Genomic DNA, 22,327 nt, shown 5'->3' on the forward strand with positions numbered 1-22,327 from the left:
GAAAGACTGAACTGGGCAGGCAAGTCCTGCCAGCCCGCCCCTTCAGAGCAGGAGAGTCCCTCCCAGAACTGAGAGTCCGTCCGTCCGTCCGGGATGTGGTGTCAGATCTGGTAAGGACCCTAGCTCTGGAGAGTGTATGGCCTCACCACTAAGGAGAACATAACTTGCTTGGCATCCAGAAAGAGAGACCTACTGTGCTGGCACAGGCCTACCTCTGGAATCCTGGGGACTGGCTTTGAGTGTGTGTCCTCACCAGCCCCAGAGCCCCAGGCCTGGGCATCTTCAGGACCATGTGCTCTCCAGTGATGCAGTGGAGTGGAAAGGTGGGGAGGGGAAGCAAGGCCTGTACCTGCTCACCAGCGCTGCGCTAAGGACGTCCTCTGTGAAGCTGATGGTGACACTCAGTTTTGCAGAACCGAGCGACCTTGGGTCAGGATGTGTCACCTTCTTGGTCCTCCCTTCCCTCTGTTGAAAAATGGAGATAGTAGCGACCCCTCTTCTCCAGAGCTTTGAAGAGGTGTTGAACTAATGGGAGAAGCCCCCAAGCTGGCATCTTGTACTCCCCGCCCCCCAGCCCTACAGCCTGGGCAGATTCCGGAGTGTGCCTGCCTCCATCTCTGCTCCCCCAGCTGTGCCGAGTCAGAGGCCAGCCCCATTCCGAGATGTCCCAGGTGACGGGCACTGCAGTGTTTTACAGAGGAGCCAGCCAAAGAGGAAGCATGCAGGGCAGGAGTCCCAGGGCTAGGGGTGGAGGTTGGGGCAGGGGGCAGTGGTGGGAGTTGGTCTGAGCTGACAGTACCAGAGGCATTCCTCCAGTGCCCCAGCACCAAAAAGGGTCAGGGGTGGCCATGAGAGGTGGACAGAGGTCAAAGTGAGCATGCCATGTGTCTCCTTCAAGGATCATTTTATTGGGAACTTTTTATTGGGCGGCAGGGGTGGGGTGGGGTGTTATGCTCATGTGCCAATGAGAATTTCTAGAAAACAAAACATCGGGAGGGTTGGCCTATCCACTGCTTCTGCCCTCCTAACAGCCCTGGAGAACACATGAATGACCATGGTCAATACTAATATTTGGTGTGTGTGTGTGTGTGTGTGTGTGTGTGTGTGTGTGTGTGTGTGTGTGTGTGGTGCATGCATGCATGTGTGTCGAGGCCACAGGACAACCTCAGGTACTCAGTATCATTCCTCAGGTACCACATGCCTCCTTTTCTTGGATCCAGGCAGGGTCTCTCGTTGGCTCAGAACTCACCAAGTATGATAAGCTGGCTGTCTAGCCAGCACCAGGGATCTCTCTGTCCTGACCTCCAGTGCTGGGATTAGGAGTGTGCACCACAGTGTCTTTTATGTGGTGTCTGGGGATAAAATTCAGATCCTCGTGCTTGTAATGTTAGTACTATACCAGCTGAGCTGTCTCCCCAGCCCTGTTTATTTGTTTTGAGAAAGGGTCTGGCTCTTTAGCTCAGGCTGGCCTAAGATTCACTAGGTAGTAGAGCAGGCTAACCTTGAACCTGCCATCCTCCCACCCCTGCCTCCTGAGATCTGGGATTGTAGGCGGGTGCCACCTCACCCAGGTGCCAGCACAAGTTTTCAAATGAGGAGGCTGCCACATGGCCCTAACTACTCTTACTGATGTCAGCTAGGGAGACTGAGGCCCTGATAGCCCAGGTGAGGTGCCTGGTCATCCCCTTCCCCCAGCTGGCCTTGACCCAAAGCTCAATCGTAAGGCATTCTCCAATGTTAAGGGCTCTTTCTGATTTCTTACGTAATTCAGATGGAAAAGCTCCAGAAGGCAGCCCCCACGGTGGATCTGTTCGGAGCCGGTATTCAGGGACCTGGATTTTTGACCAAGCTTTGAGATATGCATCTGGTACGTGATGGCTGAGGGATGGACGAGGCCTGATCGGGTCAGCATGGAGGGTGGGCACCGCTGGCCATGGCGGCCAGCTACATACCCTGAGCAAGCAAACTCTGCTAGTCTCTCAGGGCCTGAGGGGCCACCCTCCCTCCCCCACTCCCCATCCGGCCATTGTGAACAAATCTTGAGTCTGTACCCAGGGATGACAGGACGTCTGGAAATCGGGTGGTCTAGAGTCTCTGGACAATTTCAGCAAGACTTCCTCTGGGCCGCCGACAGCCACGGAGGAGAATGGTCCCCCAGCCACCTGTGTGTGTGGTGCCTCCATCCTTCCTTGCGGGACTTCCCAGCCTGCAGCAGCTGTGTGCTTCTGTCTCACCAGCACAGGGCCATGTGTTGAGCGTTTGCCCTGTCTCTGTTGGCTGTGGCCCTCCTCCTCCTCCTCCTCCTCTTCCTCCTCCTCCTCCTCCTCCTCCTCCTCCTCCTCTTCCTCCTCCTCCTCCTCCTCCTCCTCCTCCTCTTCCTCCTCCTCCTCCTCCTCCTCCTCCTCCTCCTCCTCCTCCTCCTCCTCCTCCTCCTCCTCCTCCGCATGCTAGAAACTTGCTTCTGAGGAAAACGCTTTTGAAATGCCGGTGGTAGCCAAAATGCTCCCTTGCTGAGTGCCAGCAGTAACCAGGCCTTCTGCTGAGACTCAGGGTCTCACCACATCTCATCCCCATGACGATCAGTCGCTTCACAGAGAGGACTCCTGGGGCTTTTCCTGACTGGCGCTCAGGGAGTTAAGATTTAGACCTCGGTGGGTTGCGGCTACTGCTCGGTGAGGCCACCACTCTCTTTTCTCTGTCCATGCACACCTTCTACCCACAGGGAACCTGGAGCCCCGGGGCACTGAGGGTGATCGGAAGGTGAGCTTCGGAGTCCCTCCTGCCAGCGTGTGGTACTTATCCTCCCTCTGTCAGGGGTAGGGAGATGGTCAGAAGCCTCACAACAAGGCAGCCTGAACTCTCAGCTCCCCACCAGCAGAAGATGTGGTCTGCCTTATAGGCACTCATTGTAAACAGTATTGACTCCGTAGACTGCACTCCTCTACAAACCGGGCCAGGGTCCCACCTCGAGCCTCCAGGTCCTATTCTGGCTGTCACGACACCGTCACCAAGTTATCCCCAGGCCTGCTGACCTATCTGCCCCCCATTAGACGGAGGGCAGGGATCACATCTATCTCCTTGCCGAGCCTCGGTGCCTGGCCATCTCCGATGCTCAATAAATCCTTGGTTGGTGGAAAGAAACTGGCAGAAACTGTTAGAGGGGGTGGAGGCGCCAAGACGACAGTCAGGAAGTTACCACTTGGTGATGGATGAGCCCGGCAGCAAGCCACCATGAAATACTGAGTCCTCGCTGTGTGCCAGCTACGGGGCTGAGTGCAGAGAAATGTGTGCGCTCTGTTGCTTCGCGTTTGTATCTTTCCCAGTGTGGCAGGGGTGATGTATATGCAACCCTGAGAGGCAGACTGCTCGGTGCTGTGCGGGATTCGGATGCCAGTGTCCCTGAAGTAACTCGCAGTACCACGGGCACTGGCTACTGTCTCCTAGAGCAGTGCTTCTCAACTTTCCTAGTGCTGCGACCCCTTAATACAGGTCCCCATGTGGTGGTGACCCCCAACCATAAAGGTATTATTGTTGCTGCTTCGTTACTATAATTCTGCTACTGTGATGAGTCCAAATGTACATATCTGTGTTCCCCGATGGCCTTAGGCGGTCCCTGTGAAAGGGTCCTTTGCCCTAGTGCTTCCTCTGTGCCAGAGGCTCGTGTGCTATCTGTGTGCCCTGCTCTCATTGGGAGAGGCAGGAGCCACAGTCCTGTTGGCACATGAAGGATCCAAGCTGTAGACAAGTGAAAGTGGGTTCTAGAGGAGGAGCGGGGTTGGCATACAGACTCTCCCAGGCGCTTGACCGAAGAGTCTCTGCTTCTGGGCACAGAAGAAAAGAGTGGCAGTTGGTGATCGTTACCGCTCCCCAGGGGTCCTCAGGGAACGTGGTTCTTGTGTGTTCAGTCTTCCCATTAACTCCCTTGCCTTTTCCAAAGAAGAGACTTGGGCACAGCCTGTGAATGGCAGAGTCGAGCCCCTTCGCACTGAAGGAGTGATGCTCCCACCTTGACTGCTAGGTGCCAGTCGTTTCCTGGGAAGTCACGTGCCTAGGCCCCCAGAGCCAGCAGCTTGAGTATGACCTGTGCTGGGACCAAGACCTCTTGCACATGCTTCCTGGCCTTCCTGTTCTAGAAGGTGGAAGCTGGGCCCAAGTAGTCTCAAGCCTGCAGGAGGCCTCTGCCCACTGGAGCTGGGCAGGCTCTTTACCTGGGGTCCCTGCCAGGTTGGCTGTGTCCAGCCTCCCTGCCATGGACTTTGTCCCAGACTCTACATGGTGGGTCATTTTGGGGGCGGTCAGCCTTTTTAGTTCTCTGTACCTGGGAAAAGGCTCCACGCAGAGGAAGTGTGTGTGTGTGTGTGTGTGTGTGTGTGTGTGTGTGTGTGTGTGTGTGTGTGTGTTGGGGGGTATTCTCTGTGTCTGAGAGCACCATGGCTCCTTGGCAGATGTGGACTGCTGTTCTTGGTGAGCTTGTCTATAGTGGGACTGGACACTTGCTAGGGGGAGTGAAGGGCCAGCTGGAGGGCGGTGCACAGAGCACAGCCTGCTGTGGAGAAATTACCAAGGCCAGACTGGTGGCAGGTGCGGCGGAATGGGGACCCGAACCCCTGTGGCCTGATTTGAAGCCTGTGGTCTTCCTCTCTGTCCCTTGCTGGAGTGACGTCCTTATGGTGTGGTGGCCCACCCCAGCACTCTGGGTCCCTCTCCTTTTTCCTCTCAATGTGTATGTGCAGGGCTCAGTCCAGGCTGTCACCTTTATCCTGCAGCTTCGGAAGCCGGGGAACAGAGGTGGCTGCAGGTGGATGTAGGACCCAGGCTTCATGAACTCCAGCTCAAGGCTGTCTCTGTGGCCCTCGACACCCTTTTGTCTGCCAAGGGACCTTGTGGGTCCTGGGCCTTGTGGTGGCACAGTAGCTCACTGTCCCCTGCTGTTTTCCAGGGTCCTACGAATGTGCGATCTGCGGCAAGAAGTACAAGTACTACAACTGCTTCCAGACCCACGTGCGGGCGCACCGAGGTGAGTGGCGCCTGGCTGCCCTGTGCTCTTCCCGGTGTCCCTGGAGACCCTGAGAGTTCATCCTCCTTCAGCCGTAGGAGTAGGGGCGTGGAGGGAGGGAGGAGCCTTCTTGGTGTGGGAAAAATAGTGTGTGTGTGGGGGGTGGAGGTGGGAGTCAGGCCTTGAGGGCTCTAGGGATGCTCAGTAGGAGTATCACCTCCCCTTCCCCAAAAGGCCATGTGCTCACATCATCTCTTGTTGCTCTTGACAACTCAAGAGAGGGGCCAGCAGCTCCTTAGTCTCCCATTCTGGAGTTCAGGGGACAAATGAGCTGGCACCTGCCGCAGCCTCCTGAGCTGGGGGGCAGGGGAGAGAAGCCCAGGTTCAGGCCCAGGTGATCTTGAGCCTCGGGGCAGAAGTGAGCCTTTGTCCCTCATAGCATCCATGCGTGGACAACACTCCGGACTCCCTCCAGCTGCTCCGCTCATGGTCTCTCCCTTGGCACAGCGCTGCCCCCGCCTTCATCTTTACCAGTTGCCTACCTCCTTCCTCTGTCTCTCTTTTTCTCACAGATACTGAAGCCACCTCAGGGGAGGGAGCCTCCCAGAGCAGTGAGTACTTTTCCCACCTCCTGGGTGGGTGGGGACCAAGCACCAGGCCTGGAAAGGAGCTGTCCCTTCCTCCCTGGGACAGCTTTGAAAAGCCTTTGAGAAACACGCTGCTGGAGACCAGGCCTTAGGACCAGAGGGGCCTTAGGAAATCAGAGCAGGCCTTCTCAAAGTGGGTGCTGAGGAGGGTTCTCTCTCAAAAGGCTTCTCTGGCCAAGTAACTTTGGGAAACCATGAGTTGTACCAACAGGGGCATCTTTGTCATGGGTGTCCCATGCCACCAAGAACATCTCCAGGAAGCACCTTCCTTGTACTTTGGATCCTGGCTCATGGGCCTGGTTCTGTAGCCTGTGCTGGGGAATAGTTCTCTTGGAGGACCCTCAGCCTTGGGCTCAGATGTCCTAGATGCCTGGTCCTAGGGTTCCAGATGCTGGGGCCCTGTGGTAGTTGCTCACAGGTCCTACCGGCCTCCACTTCCAACTCGATAACGCCATGGGATGATAAGAAGACAGCCCGCTGGGTTCACTCTGAGGTGAAACCTCTGCCCTTCCACCCACCCTGTGCACACCAGGAGCCTCGAGCGTTCACCCCTCCGTGACTGTCCCATGGGGGGCCCATGTCTGGGTCCATCCATCGGAAGATGCAAACTAGAATCTTCTGAGCGCATTGTCCCTGACCACTCAGATGCCACCCAGATTGCCCAGGGTTAGGAGTGGCTCAGTGAGTGCACTCACATAAAGGGCTGCCTGCAGAAGTGTGGGGGGGTGTGAATGCAGTCCAGCTCCCCGTGGGTGTGCACAGAGCTCTCAGCCCCGATGAGTGAGGCCAGCCCCAGAGGGGCTCGTCTGCTGTGACTGTCGGAAAGCACAGGCCTAGGGGGAGGGATGCCGATGGAAGTCAGGAGCCTGGGCACCCTTGGAAGGGTCTGCCTCCTGCTTCTTGAGCCAAGGGTTCAGTTCCGCAGGGCTCTCTGTGGCTGCAATGTGACCAAGCTGCTTGCTCAAGGCCTAAACACTTTGTTTGGTAGGGGCCAAGAAGTGTTTTCTGTAGAGGACCAGGTGAGGAGGAGGCTGTGCCCCGGGGCATAGCATCTCCAGCCTCAGCCCCTCACTTGTAGTGGGAACTTCAGGGGGACAGGATGGGGCTAGATTCCCACCAGTGAAGATGGCGGCCAGGATCTGGCCCAGGGAACCAGTATGACATCCTGTTACTTGTGTTTGTTGCACCACTATAAAATACTTAAAGATAACAAGTATCACTCAAAAAAGGGAGGTTAGGATATAAGCTAGCCTCAGCTGAAGAAGGGCCCCACCTGAGGCTAAGCCCCGAGAACACTGTTCTTGAGGCGCCCACTCTGGAGAGGTGAGCAAAGTTGATAGGAATCCTCTGTGTTCAGCTTGGCCAGACACCTGCCATAGACCGTAGCTCTGAGGCACAGCAGCTGTCTCTCCCCCAGCCCAGCCCTGTCGCTGTCTGCTTCAATAACTCCCCGCTTCTTTTCTGGCCCCTGTGGTCTGCCTGTGGTCAGCCACACATTTAAAGACCTTCCTTATTTATCCTTCCTTCCTTGGCTATTCTGGGTCCCTGGCCTCCCTGGAAGCCTGTCAGTGGGCTGTTGTTCTATGTCTGGCTTCCACTGTGCAGGCTCCCTAGTGTTGGTGCTGTGGTGGGAGTGTTTTTAGACCTTGCTTCATTTTCCCATTCCTCTATATGGGCCATTTTCCCCACGGCCAGGGTGCTGTCTCCTCTGTCCTACGTCCCAACCTAGGTCAGACCAGCAGCAGTTCTCTGTGTCTCGTGAGCTGATGGGTCGGCCTCGGCACGGGGCTGTAGAACATTGGATCTGAAAGGTTCCTGTGGAGAATATCAACTCCAGCCTGCCACCTTGCACATGAAGACCCTGAGTCTCAGAGTGTGGCAATTATGCAGCTTGTTAGCAGTAGAGGCAGGCCTGGATAAAAGGTCCTTGAACTTCCTCATCCAAGGACCTGTTGTATATTTAGCAGGGAGATAATCCAGTCACACACAGACATAGAGACACACCCACCCACTCGCCAATCCTTCAGAATGAGGGGATCAAAGAGCAGTCCCGCCATATACTTCCCTAGATCCCATCTTTATCTCCTAGGTCTTCTTTGGAAACCCTGCCCCGTGACATTTACCCTATTCGTTGGGGTGGTAGCCATTTTGACCTGTCTTATTTAGGGTTTCTATTGCTATAATGAAACGCCGTAACCAAAAGCTACCTGGGGAGGGAAGGGTTTATTTGACTTATACTTCCTCATCACTGTTCATCACTGAAGGAAGTCACAACAGGAACTCAAACAGGGCAGGAACCTGAACCTGGAGGCAGGAGCTGATGCAGAGGCCAGGGAGGGGAGCTGCTTACTGCCTTGCTTCTCATGGCTTGCTCAGCCTGCTTTCTTATAGAACCCAGGACCGCCAGCCCAGGGATAGTACCACTCAAAATGGGTTGGGCCCTCTGCTATCAATCACTAATTAAGAAAATGCCCTACAGCTGGATCTTGTTCTTTTCTTCATTACGAGGAGCTGTTGTTATTCCCATCTCACAGAGGCGTCAGGGAGTGTGTCCAAATTCAGTCATATTTTTGCCAACGGTAGAGTTGGGTTTGGGCTTAGGTGTGTCTCACTCCGGAATCTGCCTCCTGTAGCAGGTCCATGGTGGCATTCCTGAGCCGCCCGGCTCTCGTTTCACTGGCAGATGCCTTTGGGAATAACTCACTCTCTCCCTATTCAACTCCTCCATTAAAGTTCTGGGACATGAGGAGACCATGCAGATTCATCAGGGCAGATGGGGGTGGTTTTCAGTGACGGAAAGTTGGGGGGTGTGTGTGTTTTATTGGAGCTGGGAAACGTGGCCTGTGGGGAGAGGAGCAGGTCTGCGACAGGAGAGGCTGTGGGCAGAGATACATGCCAGCGGAGAGAGAGCGGCCTCGGAGGGCAGGCACCGCCGGGCAGTCTGAGAGAGGAAGGTCAGGACTGCACCTCAGCTGGAGTTAGCGCCCAGGCAGCTTTCCATGCTGGCATCCGGAGACGATGATGGGATTGTGGGAGAAGCTAAGGATTATGGTCCAGATGGGAGAGAATGGAAGGAAAGGTTTCCTCTGAGCTGCCTGGCTTGCCATGGGAAAGGAAGTGATGCTGAAGCAGAAGCCTAAGAAAGGACCCAGGGTCGCCTGATCTGTGTGCCCTGGACTTCCAAAATTAGACAGGGAAAATGAGGGGGGCGGAGACCACACCTCTCACCCCCCCACCCCCCACCAGCTCCTCTTTGGAAGACCCTGGTACTCCTTCCTGTGAGTGTCTACAAGTGCCTGAGCTGTGGGTCCTCCATGACAGTCCGTCTCTGCAGCCTTCTGGGACTACCATTCCAGGGATGGGCTGAGGGCGGAGGTGGGACGAAAGATGACCAGTGTCCTTCCTGTCCCTGAGTTCAGCTGAGAAGGGGAGCAGAACCCTTCTCACCCTTCTGCAGAGTGGTGCAGCCTTGGTGTGGAGTATTCCGTTGGCTCCTTCCTGTCCTGGATGCTGAGGAGCAGGAAATGGGTCCAGAGCACAGCACCCCACCACGCTTCATCCCAGCAGAGAAAGGCTGGGAACCCTGACTCGGCTCTAGCTTGAAGTTCAGTGAATATTGGTCCCTAGCTCTCTCTTCTTCTCTCCGTACAGCCTTGAGCAAGCTGCTGTACCTCTGTATGCTGCCTAGGGATCTTGGGAGATAAGATTGATGGGCCCTCCATAGGTCAGCCAGAGGAACACAATTCAACAGGGCTGAGCCAGTTCAGAAGCAAGAGGTTGTGCCCTGGAGGGAAAGGTATAGGTCTGGTTGCTGCTAGCCTCACTGTGGGAGGCCTAGGGAACAGGCAAACTTGGACCAGTGTTAGCTGTCAAGTCTATAAAACTTAATGATTCAGAGCAACCCACCCTGGTTTTCTCCCAGTTTCTATGGTTGGGAATTCGAGTGTGGCTTTTCAGGGTCCTCTGGTTTCGAGATTCCCACAGGACTACAGGCAGGTTTGGTCAGAGCTGTGGTCTCATCCCAGGCTTCAGCCGGTAGGTGTTTCTCCTAGGTTTGCTTGAGTGAGAAAGCCAGGATTTCAGGCCTCTGTACCTCTCAAACTGTTGCTCTGAGGGCCTCAGTTCCCACTGGCTCCTCACAGAGGGCCAAACTCAAGTCCTTGCCACCTGCATCTCCTCCCTGTGACTGAACTAAGAACACAGCAGCCAACCACAGACTGAGCAGGGGACAAGTGGTGTGTGCGAGGCCAACGCCCTGGCTGCCTGTCACCCAACTTCCAGAGTGACATCCCATCACTTCGACCATATTCTCCTAATCAGAAGCCCCCCGAGAGGAGTCACACAGGGTGTGAACACTAGCTGCAAGGGCCATCAGCGTGCCTCTGAAGCCAGGCTGCCTTGGGGCCGATCACGTCCCTTTAGTTCGCTCATACATTAATGGGAGACTGTTTCTTCCCTCTGTTGAAAAGACTGGTTGGGAGAACCCGAGGGAAGGGCCTGGGGTGGCACCTTGTTCAGTTACGTCTGGCCTTCACCATAGGAGCTGCAGTGGTGGATACTCCTCTGTGGTGGGAGCTGAGACCCATCTAGAACCAGGTCCTGGAGAACTTGAGTCTCACGGGGAGGGTTTGAGGGGTTGGTGTGGGAATCAGGCTCCCAGGTCTGTGGTTCTGGAGCTCCATAAAGAACACCTGTTGTCACAATCCAAGCCTTACAGTCTCAGAATGCATTCTAACTCGGCCCTGGCGTGGAGGCTGAGGGGGGTGTGGAGGGAGACCCGGCTACGCGTGGAAGAGGAGCGGCTCAGAGAGAGGTCCAGGGAGTGAGGAGAAGTAGCCTCTGTTCAGAAGAGGTGGGCATTGCGGGACTCAGACGGCTCAGGATCAAGTTCTCCGTGGGGCCCTCCAGTTGGGGCCAGACCGGGTTGGTCCTGTCTGGGTTCCAGAGTCTGGTGTACTGACCAGCAGCCTCACCGCAAGTGACCAGTGTCGTCCTTCTGTCCCACCCACACCCCCCCACCCCGCCCCCAGACAATTTCAGGTACACCTGTGACATCTGCGGAAAGAAATACAAATACTACAGCTGCTTCCAGGAGCACCGAGACCTCCACGCCGTGGATGGTGAGTCAGGCCCCTCACTCTTGGGAGTCACCTCAGAGAAAGAGCCTTCCTTAGGGGCGCCATCCCCTGTAACGCAGAGCCCCGGGGAGACGGATCTCTGCTGCAGGATTCTGGGGAGGGAATGTCCCTGCGTATCCACGTTCCCTTCTGTGGCTGATCCAAATGAAACTGCTGCTGCATTTTTTATTTTTTTTTTAGAGGTCAAAATGAGTCGAATGTTGAAACTTCGTCTCGTGCCGTTTTACAGTTTTATGTTGAGTGTTTGCATGCTGTAGCGAAATTAACCCAATTTGTTAAGATGAGCGATGTCCCTTGAGCATCTTATAGAGGCGGAGGTTGGAACAATAAATTCAAGTCTTTTATCTATAGCGTTCTAAGACTCCTAGAAAGAGGGTTTGGGACCCAGAAAGGACTTGAGGTTCCCTATCTAGCCCTACACCTCAGCCACTGAGCCGTGATGTAACACCAGGCTTGCCTCTTCCACAGCCTCCCCTCACCTCCCTTTTCCCTCTCCTCACCTTTGAGACTCCTCTGCTATGGCACTCATGCTGGGGAGTTGAGAGCAGCAAGTGTCCGGTGTGGGCCGCTGCCCCCAGGGAGGAGGAAAAATGGGTCAGGGTGGAGGTCAGGCCTCCTGGTGGCACAGACAACCCCGTGAAGCTAGGCATGGCTGGAAGAGGTAGCTGTGGCCAGGGACTCACAGGCCTTCTGTTTGCTTTTTTCCTCCTGTGGCTGTCGCCTCCCGCCTGGGTACAGTGTTCAGTGTGGAAGGGGCTCCCGAGAATCGGGCAGGTAAGTCTCTGTGGCTGTCCATTTTTCCTGTTTCCAGCTGGGTTCCTGTGTCCTGGCTGACCAGTATGCTAAGGCCGTGTGTTCTCCCACAGACCCCTTTGACCAAGGTGTTGTGGCCACGGATGAGGTGAAGGAGGAGCCTCCGGAGCCGTTCCAGAAAATTGGACCAAGTATGCGAGACCCTGGGGCCAAGGGCTGGCGGGGTCGGGGGAGGGAGGCGGCCTGAGCCACACTGCTAGAAAGGCTGTGGCCCAAACCTGCAGCCCTGTTGCTCACCTGTCGGTTGGGCTAAGCAGTCTCAGGACTTTAGCCTTCAAGGAACTGCAGACAGTGTGGGGTCAAGGCCAGGGTAGTGAAAGTAGCCAGTCCACAGTCTTACTTCATCAATTCGTTTATGGTGACCCCACAGTCTGTTAGTTTCCTGTACTTCAACCTCCCATAGCAATGAGAGAAATGCTCGCCGCAGACTCGGGAGATGTTAATGAGATCCCAGACTGCTAGTGCTGTAGCCCAGTGCCCGGAACAACGTACTAGGTGCTCAGAGGGTGATGACTGAAGTCGAGGGACATCTCAGTGAACAAAGCTAAGGAGGGCAGCCACCTGCAGACACAGACACTTATAGACACTTATCCCATACAACCCCTCAGGACAGGAACCACGCCTGTCACTTGGGTGTTTTCAGCAGACTTGTCTTGGATGTTGTACAGATGTAGATGGCAGACATGGCCCTGCACTCGGGTAATTCACATGGAGATCAGGGGTGTGGGAGGGTAGACAAGTGAGCAGTTAGAACCCAGAGCATCCAGATCTTCAGGGGTCAGAGAAGTCTTGCATGAGAACCAAGAAGCTTCCAGGGCAGATACAGGTAGGGATGGAGCCCCATGTCACATTCAGAGGTAGGGGATGTCACATTCAGAGGTAGGGAATGTCACATTCAGAGGTAGGGGATGTCACCACATTCAGAGGTAGGGGAGGATGCTGGCTCTGGCAAGGGAAGGAGACACAATGGTGGGTTCATATCTTAGAGGGCTTTGAGTATCTAGACTTTGTAGGCAGAGCTTTTTATCGGGACTGCTGGCTCCCAAATAAACACACAGAATCTTAATATTAATTATATATGTTCGGCTGATAGCTCAGGCTTATTCCTAACTAGTTCTTACAACTTAAATGAACCCATTTCTATTCATCTATTTTTTTGCCATGTGGCTCATGGCTTTACCTGTCCTCCAGCATGTCTTGTTCCCTCTGTGTCTCCTGGCAATTCCTCTGACTCCACCCTTCTTTTTCCCAGCCTCCTCTGTGTCTGTGTCTCCTGCCCAGTCACTTCCTGTCCAGCTTTTGGCCAGTCAGCTTCTTTATGAACAATGAGAGCAACACATTTTCACAATGTACAGGATTATTCCACAGCAGACTTGGTCCTTATAGGGCTGAGCCAGAGTTCAGAATGGAGAGGAACTTGGGTGACCATGAGGCTGCCAGGAGGAGACTAGATAGGGAAGGACCCCCCCCCATGGTCAGTGTAGGCAGGTACAGTAGGACCACAAAGAGGGAGACTCTTCCATCCAGCCCTTCAAGAAGTTCCAGCTTGTTCCTTTCACCTGTTTCCTGTGCCTCAGTTACTATCCTGCAAGAAGAGACCTTTATTGTCTTCAGCTCTTTATTACAATAAGGATCCAAGGCTGTTTGCGAAAACACACACCGAAACAGAATTCAGGGGTGAGGAAATCAGATGAGCTAACATGGAAGAGGGGTATGCTGTGCAGAAGAGAGCTCTACCTGGGATCTTGGAAGGTTCTAGATGCTGCCCGTGGGGCCTTTCCTTCGTGCTGTCTGAGCATGCTCAGAGGGTAGTTCTTAGATTTCTCTCTGCTTCTTCCTGAGTCATTCAGGAGCCTGCAGAGGACATGGTGTCTGCAGAGGGGATCAAACTGCCTGTCGCGAGCATAGTAGACACTGGATGCTTGGGAGGGTGAAAATCACCTCGTGGATTGAGAAGACAGTGAGATGTCCAACTGAGAGTGAGACTGTAGGAGAAGCAGGAACAGGTGCTTAGCCCTGCTCAGCGTGCTTTGGCTCACCTGGAAGCGGGGGACAGGAACGGTGGCATATTCTCCACGGCGAGAGAATGTATGTAGCAGTGTCGAGCCCAGTTCCTGTCTCTTATCCAGGGTGTAAGACGAGGGATGTCACTGGGAAGCCATCAGGTGTTCGAGAGCAGGCCCAAACCTACATCCCAACTCTAGTCCTAGTGCGTGGGACCCTCCCTGTTTCTGAAGTCTGTCCGATCTACTCCACAGTGGAGTGATGACAGCCCTCCCTTTCAGGATGGCCCCAGGGATAGGGTGGGACTCTGTTGTAAGTGAGTTAGCACGGTCCTTGTCACATTAACTAAGTGGGACCTGCAGACTGCCCATCAAGATGCAGGGCCGGGTGAACGGTGTTCTGTGCCTGATCCGATAGGAAGCCCTTGCTAGGATCTGGAGAACTCCCCACGGAGTACACTGGGGTTACCCTGAGGAAACTCAACCAGGGTTGGCAGCGGGCACCCCCACCTCTCCCCAGTGGGAGTAAGATTGCTTGCGGCAGCCATGTCAGATTCTCCATAGAGTCAGACTGAGTGCGAGTGGAGGATGCTGCTTCTTGAAAAGACTGGTGCTCTGGATCCCTAAAAAATAAACTAGGCATAGGACAAGGGAGCCTGGTTACTCTAAGGAAAGCTCCAAAGGTCCAGGGAAGAGGAGGATTTCCAGAGGAAAGTGCTTTCCATGTGGCCTCACCTGAGCAAATGGGAGAGGAAGAGACAAGGCCGTGAGGAGCAAGAGGGCAGCAGCTGGAAGAGTGTTGGTCGGGTGTCATGCCCGTCAGCTGCAGGCTGAGGATGACTGCTGTGGCTGTGGCCCGGAGGGACGTGGAGAACAGTTTCCATCATCTATTGAGGCAGGAAAGCTGGCCTCGAGTGACCTTTATGCTTGGATAAAGGAGGCAGCTTGAAAACAAGCAAAAGCTCAATAACGCTGAGAATTCCAGCAGACAAGAAAGAAGGTGCAGGAAAAGCCCAGGGAAGAGTGTATCTCTGAACACGGCCTGTCACAAAGTCTAGACAGAAACGTTTTTGTACAACCTCCATCACATATTATAACAGGCTCGATGTGGTGGCACACACTTGTAAGCCTAGTACTAAGAAAGTTAAGGCAGGAGGATTTCAAGTTCAAGGCCAGCCTGGACTACAAAGCAAGAATCCTGTATCAGGAGGAGGAGGAGGAAGAGGAAGTTACCACTCATCTCCCACTTGGCCTGCCATAAAACAAACAAAAAAAAAAAACCCCATAACCTGAAGGCTTTGCCATAACTGCTACAGCTCTGGAATCTGGAAGTCTGGTGGGGTTGGGTTCTGGTGAGGAGTCTCTTCCTGGTTTGCAGAGGACCTTATGTCGCCATTAAGGGTGATGGGAAGGGAGATGGGAGACTGAGATCTGGTGTCTCTCCTAAGGACACTAACCCCATCATATGGTTCCTCCTGTCATGATCTCACTGAATCCTCATTGCCTCTCAAAGGCCCCAATTCCAGATGGCATCACAGTAGAGCCCAGTGCCCGAGCGTGTGGATAGGGGAGGGACAGTCCACCCTTGCATGGCCCTGTGGTAAAGGAGCCTGGGATTGTATGATGAAAAGACATCGGGATAAGATGAAAAGGCACAGAGCAGCGTAAGATGGGAAAGGGGAAAACAGAACACAGGAGCAGTATGAAAAGCTGAACGACCGTAACGACAGAATCCGTCTGCACAAAACTGATTAGCAACGTGAAGGACAGCAGTCACGGAAGACCGCAAGAAACGTGAAAACGGGACCAGCTCCAGGTGACTGATGCTGTGACCAGTTGTGACAGACAAAGAGTGCAAAGAGCTAATGGAAGAAAACATTGCTGAGCTCACGGAGCCCTGTATGTGTGAGTTGGAAAGGTTTGTCATACTGTCAAACAGAGTCAACATAAGGAGACCCTAAGAATCAGCAGATCTTAATGGCTTCAAAGGTGTAGCTAGAAAGAGGAAAATTGAGATATCTACCTGTAAAAAAATAAGTTGTATCTACCTCTGAGTTCCAAGTAGACGTCTTGAGACTTCTCTGCAACATTGTATATCCAAAGAAAGTGGATATGTTTGGAAGGAAAGAGGCGGTAAGAATTTTATGCCTGGGCAAATTGGAATTGGCGTGCAAATCAAAATGAGAAAAACTTTTTCTGAAAGAACATACTTAGGGAACTGATTGATGGAACACATGTAGGCACTGGGGAATCTATAGTGTAAGAGGACTATGGACTCTGAACAAGTCAGTTTTAACCATTGTAAATCTAATTATGGAAGTTGAGTGTATGTGGTAGTGATTGACCTAAATATAGAGTTGAGTTACCAAAAAGGACCAGGATTAGCTCAGTTGGTAGGTAAGGTACTCACCTAGCATGCACAAACCCATCCTGGGTTTGATCTCCAGCACCCCATAAGTCAGGCATGGTAGTGCATGCCATAGCCACCTTCAGCTTCATAGTAAGTTCAGGGACACCATCGTGCCACAGCCATGTTCAGCTACATAGTGAGTTCAGGCCCAGCCTGAGCTATGTGAGACCCTGCCTTCCCCCCAAAAAATAATAAAAATTGAAAGAAGAGAGACATGGGGTAATGCACTAAAGTGTTTCAATGCTGTGCACAGTGAAGGACTGGCTGGTCCCACCCTGCGTGTGGTCCCAGACCAGCAAGATCAACCGCTCCTTGAAATTTACCTGAAATGTGAATTCTGTGACTCTAGCCCAAACCTGTGGCATCAGAATCTCTAGATTAGAACCCGGTGGTTGATCTATGCTGTGAGACTTTGTAGGGGATTTTTACATGTGCTAAAGTCTCAGAAAAGGTCTGGAGAAAGGGCTAGCGGTTAAAGGCCGCTCTCCCACAGGACCCAAGTTCAACTCACAGCACCTACATCCAGCAGTTGATAGCATACACCTCTTCTGGCTTCCGTGGGCACCCACACACATGTAGCATACACACAGAGACATATAAATGCAAATAAATATTTTTTCAGTTTAATAAGTACCAGGTTAAGCACCCTTTCTCAGCAGTGAAAGACTTTAAATGCCATCCCCCCCCCCCGTTAACTATTAAAGAAATATATGTTATATGCTTTCTAAAATAAAAAGGAATATTTAAAAATAATGGAACACAGGAGGAAATGGAAAAGCAAAGAGCTCGTATCCCAAACAGCCAGAGCTCAGAAGGACAAACCAGAGAGGGTGAGGCTAGAAAAACAGAAGATGAGCACAGGTTGGCTGTCCCATAGCTAAAATGTTTAAGACCTATTGGATTTTGGATTTTAAAATTTTTGCGTATCATAATGTACTATCCTAGGATGGGACCTGAGTCTAAATAGAAAATGTACTTACCTTTCATATATGGGTATAGATAACCTCTAAGTAATTTTCATTAAATATTTGTAATGACATTATGCGTGACACAAAGATTCAGAGCATGGAGTTTCCTCCTTGTGGCGTCCTGTTGGAGCATTTCAGGGTTGGGGATTAGGAATGTTCACCATGTAAAAACCAAATCGATCGTCGCAATAAAAGCAAGTGGTGTAATCTCTCCGGTGAGAAAAGAGGAGCTGTCAAGTTCATTGGAAATAATCCCAATCACTAATGGTTTACGAGCGTCCCACCTAGTTCATTCCTTATCTTTTCCCTTTGCTTCAGCCTGTCTTTCTCGGGGACTTGATTCTCTACTCCTTTAAAGAGATTAAAGGCCTCATTGTGGCACTTTGAGACACTGTTTCCTTGAGTGTACATACTACGGGTGCGGTTTGAAAGTCGTGTGATGGTTTGAGCGTTCCGTTTCCCTTTCCACACAGCTTTTTGAAGACAGGGACATGACAGTTTCTGCTCAGCCTCTACTTTAGTGCCGTCCCGGCTTAATGAATGAAAGTATAGGAACATGTAAGAACATGTCATTAGACACATGCAAACAAGTAGAAATCACGACCTGATGGATCACTAGGAACTTAATAATATTAATACCAGACGAACTAATAAAATGGTTTAATTAAACGTTCGAACGATGCTTCCTAAACTTTCCCATGCATTAGAATGTCCTTGTTAAAACATAAATTTATGGGCCACACCCGTAGAAATTTTCTCTCAGCAGATCTTGGGTAAATCCAGAGATGCTGGGTTTCTGTCAGGCTCCTGTGGTCCAGGAATCACTTAGGAGCGGTGTGTTAAGACTGAGTCTCATGTCATGTAGCCCAGGATGACTCAGAGCTCCATGTGTAGATGAGGGTCACTTTGAACCTCTGATCCTTTTCCCTCTGCCTTCCTATTGCTCTGATTGCAAGAGTTAGTACCATGTTCAGTTTCCACAGAGCTGAGGAGGGAACCTAGGATGTCCTGCAGGCTAGGCAAGTTCAGCTGACCACTCCATTCCCAGCCCTCCATTAGAGAGTTTGAGCTACAAGCTTTCTTACACCAAACAATAATGTACCTAAATAACAAAGTAAATCCAGGAAAGCAGTGGAATGGGAGGGTTTATCACAGCATTTAGACTTTCCTGGAGCAAGCAGACAAGGTTATATAATATTGGAATAATATAATTAATACAGTTGATCTAACAATCTTGACAAGAACTAAAAGGCATACCTTTTCAGCATTCATGAGTCAGCTCCAAAAATTGTTTAACTACCTGTAATCCTAAAGCCTCCAGGTTGGGAGAGGAAATCAAAAGAGACTTAAGAAGCCAGCTGAGACAAAGCTGTCTGTAATATATGTAACAAAATGTTGATATCATGAATCTATAAATAATGTGGTGATTTGTAAAAGAAATTCACAAAAGAAAAACTATACTAAATTATACAAGAAAAACAATTTCCTTAGAAATCAAGGAAATGGAAAATAAAGTCTGTAGTGTAATCGGGCTGTCCCTCCCAGGTCAGATATGCAAAATAGAGAGGTGGTAGGGATGCAGTGTGTGTGTGACCAGAGGCCTTCAGAAGGCGTGCCCCTCCCCCACCTCTTTATCCCTAGGAAGTCACAGGCAGGCTCCTGAGCAGTGGGCTTTATTTTGTAATCATGTGCCAAACTAATAGGCAAATATGCAAAAGCCCCTGCAAGGACGTGTATTACAGCATTTTTTTTTTTTTAACAAGGGGATGGGGTGTGTGGCTTGAAACAATCTGAATGTCCCCTGGTGGAGGGCAACTGGCTCAGCAAATTCCCAAGTCCCGTGGGAGCCATGCAGCCGATAAAGGCAGTCCTGGAGATCAATACTTATTGATTGGGCAAGATGTCCACAAAGTATTGTCGATTGAATACACCAGGTTACAAAGAGGATATTGATCAGGGCTGGCTAATTCAAGGCCATAGGAGCCAGACAAATGAATGGTAGCAGCAGAGAAACGCCCTAGAGGAGGGTGAAGGGGATGTGGGGGCAGGGTGGGGCAGCTGGTGAGGTCCTGGGGGAAGATGTTCCCCTTGGCGTAGGGATCGCAGAAGATAACGTGTGTTTCTTTTAAAAGCTTTGCACTTGTATTTATGAGTATTTTATCAGCACTGTCCCCAAATAAACCATTTTACACCAGACATCTTTAAAGGAGAATTTAGGCAGAACCTAGAGAGATGTGAAGATAAAAGGCTAATGATGGACCAGCACAGTGGCCCAAGGAGTAAACTGTGTGCCTTGTCCGCCTGATACCTGAACTTGTCCTGCAGAACCCATGCTGTTCTTCCCACCTCTCCATGTACTCAGTAGCACACACGCACCCACATGTACACCAGACACATGCAATAATTAATACGTAAATAAACAAATATCCAGGCCTACCGAGGACTAAGAAGTGTGACCCCAGCTCTGGTGGGTGGAGACACCTGGACACAAAGTCCTGGAGCTAAGGGACCATGGTGGTGACCATGCAGTGGGCAGGGCTTGCAGGAAGGCTGATGGAAAGGTTGACTGCGGGTCAGCTGGGGTCCCCCGAGTGTCAAGGCTGCCAGGCATTGTTCTAATCGTTTCATACTCAGAGTTAACCTCACAGCAGTCCACGATGGTGGCCCTTCTGTTCCCTCCCTTTCACAGGTAGAACAATGGAGGCACGAGGTGGTGAGGGGATGGAGAGTGGGCTCGGTTGGCAAAGCACTTGCATGCCGGCATGAGGACCTGAGTTCAGATCCCCAGGACCCATGTAAAAAGCCAGGTGCAGCAGCAGCCTGTGCCTCGAATCCCAGACTGAGAAGGCAAAAAAGGGTGGATTCCTGGAGCTCACTGGCCAGCCAGTTCCCCCAAATCAGTGAGCTCTAGGTTCAGCAAGAGGTCCTGTTTCAATAAACAAACAAACAACAAACAGCTGTGGAGAAAAGCACCCAAAGTTGACCTTGAGTCTCCACACGTATGATAACCTATGCACACATGTGTACATGGAACTGCCCCCTCTCCCCACACCCCCACCACACACAGCACCAACTGTCAGAGGTTATAGGAGACGCCACATTGGGATTTGAACCAGACAGTACCCCTCCACAGTCCGAGTTGAATCTGGTTGGTGGTCCCAGAATGAAGAGGAGTTTGGGGGCTAAGAAATGCTGATGTTTGGCTTGAGGTGGGGGAGGGCAGGTACCTGTTCTCATACCTCCTTCTCCTTCCGCAGAAACCGGCAATTACACCTGCGAGTTCTGCGGGAAGCAGTACAAGTACTACACGCCCTACCAGGAGCATGTCGCCTTACATGCGCCCATCAGTGAGTCCCTTCTCCAGCTGGGGGGGGGGGGGAGACCTGGGCAGGGGCAGGGGTTAGCCACTGGCCAGGACTCTGGAGCTTTGCTAGGGAGGGTGCCGGCAAGGCAAGCTTGGGTCTGGGCTGTCAGGTGTCTGGGTCTAGCTTGAGCCATGAGGTAGACTGTGAGGTAGACTAGCCTGGAAAGCCTCCTCAGAAGCAGAAACCAACCAGGCCAGGCTGTAGCATGAATCTTAAATGGTCTTATTAATAAAATCAAACCTGAAGCCAGGTATTGGGGTGAATGCTGGAAGATCAGAGAAGCAGAACAAGCCACGGCTACCTCACCTTGCCAATTCCTCAGCTGATCCTGTTTCCTCAGACTGGAAGCCTCTGAGTCCTCATCCAGAATGAATCTCAGCTGAACTGCTACTCAAAAGCCTAAAAGCTTAACCAGCCTAGTTCCTGGTCCTCATGCCTTAAATACCTTTTTGCTGTCTGCCATTACTCCCTGGGATTAAAGGCTCACTTTCTGGGATTAAAGGCGTGATGAGTCACCATGCTTGTCTGTATCCTTGAACACACAGAGATCCAGGTAGATCTCTGCCTCTGGAATGCTAGGATTAAAGGCGTGTGCTACCACTGCCTATCCTCTATGTTTAATATTGTGGCTGTCCTGTTTTCTGACCCCCACCCCAGATAAGTTTATTAGCGTGCACAATATTTCGGGGAATACACTACCACCACACCGGGCTCTCTCACAGTCGCTCAGAGGACTGGCTCTCATATTGGGCATCAGGAAAGTGGGTGGCGTTTGTCAAGGAACTTCTCCAAACACCTGCATGTGCCCACTTCCTGACTCTGCACCCCCCCCCCCCAGTATCTGTCCTGGGATGTAGCTTTCCTCCTAGTTGACCAAGGCCTAACCTCCCTGGTGGGAGGGCACCTAGGCAAGACAACCCTTAAGAAGGCAGGAGGCATGCTACTGTGCAAGGCAGAAGATCTGAAAACCAGGCCCAGGCATCTCGAGTCTCCTGGTGACCATGACCCATAATCCCTTCCTTCCGTCCTGACAAGGATAGAAAGGGGGTTCCATCTGGTACCATTGGTCCTCCACTCTCTGGATGCCTGTCAGCCTACCTGGTGACTTCCAGGTGTCTTTGTGCAGATGGGAGTCAGGGAAGGTCCATTCCTAAGTGTATGAGCCAGAGGGCCTCCGCCTTTTCACCCTTTCCTCTGCAGGTGGACGCATAAGTTGTGATGAGGCAGGACTTTCATAGCCTCTGGAAGAGTCGGGCGGGGTGTTTAGGAGTCTCTTCTAATTTCCCTGTGTGGACACCTCACTGTAGAACTATGGGGATCATCCTCCTTTCTGAGACTGGGAAGAGTTGGGTAGAGGAAGAGGGACAGCCTGTGGAGGTCACAGCATCAAAGCCCCTTGTCTGGGGTGGTCCCAGACCTTCAGTAGCAGCATAGGCAGGTGGCTTCCCTGAGGATATCCGATTAGGGGGACAGGTGTCTAGTGCTTCAATGGAGGTATCAGCAGCTTCCCAAGGAACTCCTCCCTGCTGGCGGGGTGGTAAGGCTGGGGTACACTCTACTCTAGATGGTAGCTTCAATCCTTCGTTCGCACTGGGCTGTGCTCTGTTCTTGGTCTGGTTCTATGCCCGGCTGTTGTGTGACTTTTTGCCTAGTGAGCTTCTCTGGGGCCAAGTTTCCCATCTGTGAAAGTCCTTGAGATCTTTCTGTCCCAGAGTCTGGACTGACATCTGCATCCGGCAGTGGCTTCCAGGTAGATATCTGCTGTGGCCCTAATGCACCCTATGTAGCCACGCCATGTAGAGAGAGTATCAGAGGGTCTGCTGGGTGGGTACCATCCTGTCCATTTGATCTCTACTCCTGATGCTGGTGCCCAGGCATTGGGCTGTTTGTGGGCAGCTGCTGCTAAGTGCCAATGAGGATGCTACCCAGAATGCACTTAGAGAGGCCTCACTCACAAGGCCAGAGGCAGCTGGGGTCTGTGCTGCTT

The 22,327-nt window shown here is 52.2% G+C and overlaps 1 protein-coding gene across 6 annotated transcripts in view; it reads left to right on the forward strand.

The window, feature by feature from the left end:
- Znf618 (zinc finger protein 618) overlaps nt 1-22,327 on the forward strand; it is a 171,958-nt gene that overhangs the window by 119,832 nt on the left and 29,799 nt on the right. For 3 of the 6 annotated variants that reach the window (XM_076564338.1, XM_076564342.1, XM_076564339.1), the window contains 7 exons: nt 1,772-1,867; nt 4,940-5,017; nt 5,569-5,607; nt 10,674-10,763; nt 11,520-11,555; nt 11,648-11,725; nt 20,233-20,322. In XM_076564338.1, the coding sequence (XP_076420453.1) occupies nt 1,772-1,867; nt 4,940-5,017; nt 5,569-5,607; nt 10,674-10,763; nt 11,520-11,555; nt 11,648-11,725; nt 20,233-20,322 (507 nt within the window). The remainder of the gene's footprint in view (nt 1-1,771; nt 1,868-4,939; nt 5,018-5,568; nt 5,608-10,673; nt 10,764-11,519; nt 11,556-11,647; nt 11,726-20,232; nt 20,323-22,327) is intronic. The other 3 variants (XM_076564341.1, XM_076564344.1, XM_076564343.1) reach the window with 1 other exon arrangement.

Source organism: Peromyscus maniculatus, chromosome 2 (assembly GCF_049852395.1).
Source record: "Peromyscus maniculatus bairdii isolate BWxNUB_F1_BW_parent chromosome 2, HU_Pman_BW_mat_3.1, whole genome shotgun sequence".
NCBI classification, from domain to species: Eukaryota; Metazoa; Chordata; class Mammalia; order Rodentia; family Cricetidae; genus Peromyscus; species Peromyscus maniculatus.